We start from the raw sequence: 6,048 nt of genomic DNA, 5'->3' as shown, positions 1-6,048 counted from the left end.
CCTGCTGCTGAAGACAGGAAGCTGTGACTCATTGTTGTGGCGCAGAGTTGCCCTGTAACTGGTTGAGTGCCACATGAAATAATAAGGAAATTAAACGCTGCATGCAGGAGGACAATCTCCGTAGATCTCACCCTCACTCACGTCTGTCCGCTTCAGATCATAGTGTGGTCTTTACTGTTCCATCTTAGTTGTATTTAGTGATTCATACTATGAAATGAGGATGCCTGCCTGGTTTCTCTGGTGCTCTCTCCTCTCCATCATGTCATGACTCTCCATGCACTCAGACCTGTGAGGGTGTGAATTCTCCAAGTGTGTGATGACTGTTACTGAGCTGTGACTGTTCTCCTTAATCTCATGCGATCATTACTAAATCAACAGAAATAGTGTATTTTCCTCGCATTTATTTGCTCGTGCATCAAAAAATTTAGTTTAAGCTGCAGAAATACTGTGATTTGATCGAAAAATACAGAAACTGGGTGCAAAACTGTAATATATTCAATGAAATTGGCTAATTTTCTTTAATTAAGTAAAAAAAAGTCCTCTTAAGAAAATTATTACAAAAACATGTTTTCTCAAACTCAGATTATTTAGCTACTTAAAAGCTTTATTGATAAAATATTCAATTGTTCTTAAAACAGGGGTTTATTGACTTTAAGATTCAGTTTTTGCAGCTTTCTAGTTATTTCCAAATGAACAAATACAATTCTATGCATGTGAAAGTTTAACATTAAAAGCAAGTGTTATTGAAAGTGTTTATTGGTGGCTTCCTTCATAGAGGAAGAGATCAAACTTCCTGTGAGGTGGTCGTGGTTTCAAACAGTTTAACCACATGTGCACAGCAGTGACTGCGACTAGCTTCCAGAATATAATTATTTATTTATTTATTTTTCTAGATTACAAGCTTTCTCATTATGTATTTGCTTTTTATCTATATATATTCAAATAAATGGATGTGTAAGTGAGACAAATATATTCAGCAAAGTTGATAAAGGATAATTATAAAGCAATATTTTTTTCTATCTGTGGCTAAATTTTTCCTGTGTGTCTAATGGATTAAAAATGTAACAAAATGACAAAATCAGGGTTAATAAATATTTTTATATTTGCAGCAAGTTTTTGTTACTGGGCTGTAAATCTCAGTCAAGTCGGACTGTTCACTTCTAAACCTGTGTTGTTTTTAAGTCATAGTTTCTGCAGAGCGGCAGGAGTTCATTAGAACTTTGCCTTTTGACTGTTGTTGGGGAGTAAACCTACCCACACTTCCCATCATCCATTTGTTTACACTCTCCTGCTAGCGTACAACCCCTCTCAACCTAACTTTGTCAGTGTAAAAAAAATGGCGAGGAATATTGGAGCCATCCAGCCTTAGTAAAGACGTTTATGTAACCAATCGTTCTGCTCCTGATTCACAACAATTTAAAGATAATTTTAGTCCTAATTTCATAGAGATGAGAAAAATGCCACAAGAACATGTTAAAACCAACAGAATGGATCTTAAGTGCTTGCAGACGTCGGATTTATTTAGTTTCTCAGTAGAAATGAAATACCATTTTCCAAGTCCAAGTCATACATGTTTAATCTGAGACATCTTAGTTTACTTGAAATATGTGCTGTGATATCAATCTAAAATTGTTTTTTTGTGTTTGTGTGCCCACAGTTGCAATAAATAACCTTTTCATTAATGTTTGTTCTGTGCACTTTAATAAAAAGGCTGTCATCCAGCAGCACACAGATCGTTTTTTGCCGTGTTCAATTTTAAGGTTGGAATTTAATATTTATTTTTCAGCTGATTAAGTCAGCACTTGTTGGAAAAACAAAGTAAACCCATTTGCTCGGCCATGGAGGCTTTTGTTGAGAGGGGTCTATTTTCGTCCAAATAATAGTCTAATGCACATCAGGGTTGGTCACCATGGAAACCCATACTAGCTCTATGTGGACAGACACTGTTGTGTGTATATTTTGATGGCGTGGAAGAGGGGATTCATTACACCACGGATCCATCAGCAAGAAAAACGAAAAAAAAAAAAAAATCCCCAGCAGGGAAGGCTGGGATGTCAGTGGAAAAGAGAGGGCGGGAAGCCATAGTTATGATAGTCTGAAAATAGAGCAAATTAGTGCAAATGATATTTTTTTTTAGAGCTGCCTCTTTCCAGGCTCACTCTCTGCACAGTCATGAATTTGTGCACGTCTGTAAGTAGAAGGTGGTGCTTGTGCTATAGCATTTAAGGGGCTGTCTCTGCTCACATTTTTAAGATCAACATTTTTATTTCCTTCTGGGACTTTATTTTTCAGAGTACGGAGCAGGTCGCTGCCTTCTGTCGCAGCCTCCATGATATGAATCCCCTGGATTGTGTGTCCTCGTCGCCCAGCCCGGACTCACCTTTTCCACCCACGGCTACTCTCCGGCAGCTGTCGGACGCCGACAAGCTCCGCAAAGTCATCTGTGAACTCGTGGAGACGGAGCGCACATACGTCAAAGTCAGTACAAAGCTTTGATATCTTATCGTTTTCAGTGTTTGTGCTGTTCTCATCTTACTGTGGCTATCTTATCTGCTCATGATTTATTTGTTTCTGGGGATAAAAGTGTGCTATATTTTTGGATTTCTTCCCATTTTTTTTCTCTCTGTGGTGTATAAACCTAGTGAGAGATGATTAAAATGTTTGCCTCATTTCAAAATGAAAAATCCCATCAGTGTCCTGCTGCTGTTTGGCTATTTTTGTTAAGCATTATTTATTACAAATTACTGGCTAATAGGGGTGTAACCATTTATTTTAACGATTTGATTCACATCATAACTTGCGTTTTACAGATATGATTCATAGTCTGTATTAGTTCATTTTGAACAGATCAGGTGAAGTTTTCCAGATTCTTTGTATTTCTTGCTAGATTCAAAGTGATTATTGATCATTTTTGCTGCTATCACACGTGTGTTGTCCACAGTAATCATATTTTTTTATGATATAGTAGAAAAAATCTACAGTCCAAATGGTATTTGGATAATAGTATAAGCTTATTTCATTAACAATTTGCCTTGGACAGATCAGTCTGTTTGGATTGTAGTAATATAAACTGATTAAATAATGTATTGTTACATCCTTACTGGCAGTATACCCCACAATAAACCTTGACTGAGAGCTCTACGAAGCAGAACATTTTTTTAACGGTTCAGAAAAAGACATTATTGACAGCTTGTGTGTTTTGAGCTTCTCAATGTAGACTGGAGTTATCCGATGGTTTGTTTTTTTTTGAGTGAAAGCTCATCTCAACTCTCGCTTGAAATAAATACACTCCTGTATGATCGATATTGCAGCCTGTGAGTTGTGGTGCAGTTTACCGACAGAGTGAACTCAGGGGGAGGCAGTAGTGCCGCGCATTCTGAGTAGGACAAACAGGAAAAGAATGGCTGAAAAGAAAACAGCATTAATAGTTTGTGGGCAGAATTGTAAAGTGGTCAACCAGATCCATTTTGTGCATCGAGGGACCACATTTGTTCATTGGGCAATTTCTGAATGGCTCAAAACGATGCTAATAATTTTTTTTTTTTTTTTTTTAATTGCTGTATGTTCCATCTATGCATGGACAGGTTGATTACATGGTGCAGCAGAGCTTTGTTTCACCCTATAGTGTTTTGATGAATGAAATCAAATAAAATGAAATATCTGTCAATTATACCACCAAGAGACAAAGCAATTATCTTGATGATCCTTCAAAATAAAATACTTTTTAACTTAAATGCATTTCCAGCTAAATTAAACTTGCTTACACTAAAAGAATTGTGTTTTTACACGTTTTAACAAATGCTAGTTCGCATGTTTAATCTTTACATCAGTGATATTGTCAAAACATCACATTATATTATTTGCAGATGATACAAACATCCTGTTTTTTGACAGAGACATCCACGAACTCCTGGCCAGAGTGACCAGAGGAATGTATAGTCTAAAGGACTCATTTGATACAAACAAGTTATCACTTTTTTTGGAAACAAATCTACAATAATGTTTTTTGGTAAAAATGATTTAAAAATTCAAATTAAGATAAGAATAGCAAGAGTGACATTAGAAACAGTGAATCATATCAAAAATACTGGGTGTGACAATAGATGAAAAGATTTCCTGGAAGCAGCATATTACCGTAGTTTTGTACAAACAAAAATATCAAAATGTATTTTAGTCATGGCCAAAGTGAAACATATTCTAAACCTAAGATCTCTAAACTCAAAGCATGCACAACAAAAAAGAGCTTTTGTATAACAATATATGGAGTGAAGCTATGGAACAGTCAGAATGATGAGCTACGAATGAATAACAGCATAAACCACTTTAAGCAAAAACATAATAGTTTGCAGTAAATATAGTAAGGAAGAGGGATGATCCATCTAATTTAGTTATACAGGTTGTTGTCTATGAAAGTGATAGTTTATATGAGATACTCTTTTAGTGTATTGTTTATTATTGTGAATGGTAAAGCTGGTATATTTGTATACATGTACATCTTTGTGTGTGTATGATTATATGGACAGATGTCTGAGGGAAAAAAGGGTATTTAATCCCCATTTTTAATATAGTTTATAATGAAGATTAAACTAAAGATATATTGTTAGGGGGTAGGATTAAAAAGTCTTCCTACTCCATTTCGAACTACGTTTTTAATTTTTATTGTTTGAAATAAAGGACTAACATGTATGCCTTAAGCAGGAACACAAGCAAAAACATAGTGATCTACATTTAGATTAGAGTGTACTAGCCTCATTTATAAACCATAAAAAGATATTTTGTTGTATGTCATCATTTGATTAATGACATGACCATATTTTTCTAGCTGATTAAAATGTTTAGCTCTTTTTTTTAATGTGGCCCTACCAAATTTAAATTTATGTATGCTTGGAGGAATTTTACCTTCCAGGACATTTTTCTTTTTCTTTTTTTTTTTTTTTTGTCTTTCTGAAAATAAAGGCTTTCTATTCCGCTTTATCTGTTATTCAGAGTTAGCTGGGAAAAATGTTGATTAAATGAAGTTATTAGTGTTATTAATGCTTGTAACACATTATGCAGAAATATTTGTGCAACTTTTATGGTTTAAGCTTGCATGCTTAGTGTTATTTCAGAAATGTTTTGAAATTACACTAATAATTGATAGTTTATCAGAATTTAAAGACCTTAAAGATCCATGGACTTATTTATTTTACGTTTCAAATATGTTTTGCATTGTCAATAAATTCAGAAAAAAGATGGTTATGATTCACAAAAAGTCTGACATTTTTGAGAATAAAAATACATGTTGCGCTAAAAGTGGGCTCATGCCTGTAAGGATGTTCTTAATGTTAGTGATGTGTTAGCCTTTGGTTTTTCATAAAAAGTGTTTTTGTTGATCAGTACAGTTTTGGAAAATCATCCATAGATAGCAATTCCCCTGATGGGTGTTCTACTTCACTTTCATCAACTATTCCTGCTCTTAATCCTCTTTTCTACTTTTCTCTTTCCATATAAAATATATTTCTGCATATGTATTCAAAAATATAATTAAAGCTAATTTGTTTTCACTTTGCAGGATCTCAATTGCCTCATTGGAAGATATTTAACCCCACTGCAGAAAGAGACTTTTCTCACCCAGGATGAGGTATGTAAATTCGTCTGTGCATCTTTAAAGCGTTGATGGCCTTGCAGTTCCAGCGCTAAAACATTTTTTTCTAAAAGTTGGTTACATAATCACCTCAAGTGTTGCTGTTCGAAACAAAAGACATAACTAATAAAAAGGGGAAAGGCTTGGAGAGAGGTTTTTGCATGCACTTTCACTAATTTGATTCATTTATGCTTATTGTATCTAAAGATTTTTCCTGTACGTTTGCTTAAATTAACCTTTTTAAAATAATTGAACATGCATTAAAGTGAAAAAGCTGAAAGCTCCCTTTTCTCCACAGCTGGATGTTCTGTTTGGGAATTTGCCAGAAATGGTGGAGTTCCAGGTTGAGTTCCTCAAGACTCTGGAAGATGGAACCAGACTGGTTCCAGATCTGGAGAAGCTGGAAAGAGTGGATCAATTTAAGG

At 34.8% G+C, this 6,048-nt stretch overlaps 1 protein-coding gene across 3 annotated transcripts in view; it reads left to right on the top strand.

Annotated features, from left to right (window-relative positions):
- Positions 1-6,048, top strand: part of LOC112149543 (TIAM Rac1 associated GEF 1) — a 58,680-nt gene that overhangs the window by 43,381 nt on the left and 9,251 nt on the right. For all 3 annotated transcript variants that reach the window (XM_024277304.2, XM_024277302.2, XM_024277303.2), the window contains exons 16-18: positions 2,293-2,478; positions 5,552-5,620; positions 5,922-6,047. In XM_024277304.2, coding sequence (XP_024133072.1) covers positions 2,293-2,478; positions 5,552-5,620; positions 5,922-6,047 — 381 coding nt within the window. The remainder of the gene's footprint in view (positions 1-2,292; positions 2,479-5,551; positions 5,621-5,921; position 6,048) is intronic.

This window comes from Oryzias melastigma, linkage group LG13 (assembly GCF_002922805.2).
Source record: "Oryzias melastigma strain HK-1 linkage group LG13, ASM292280v2, whole genome shotgun sequence".
In the NCBI taxonomy this organism is placed as follows: domain Eukaryota; kingdom Metazoa; phylum Chordata; class Actinopteri; order Beloniformes; family Adrianichthyidae; genus Oryzias; species Oryzias melastigma.
The sequence above is the reverse complement of the archived record's forward strand: the minus strand, read 5'-3'. Positions and strand labels throughout refer to the sequence as shown.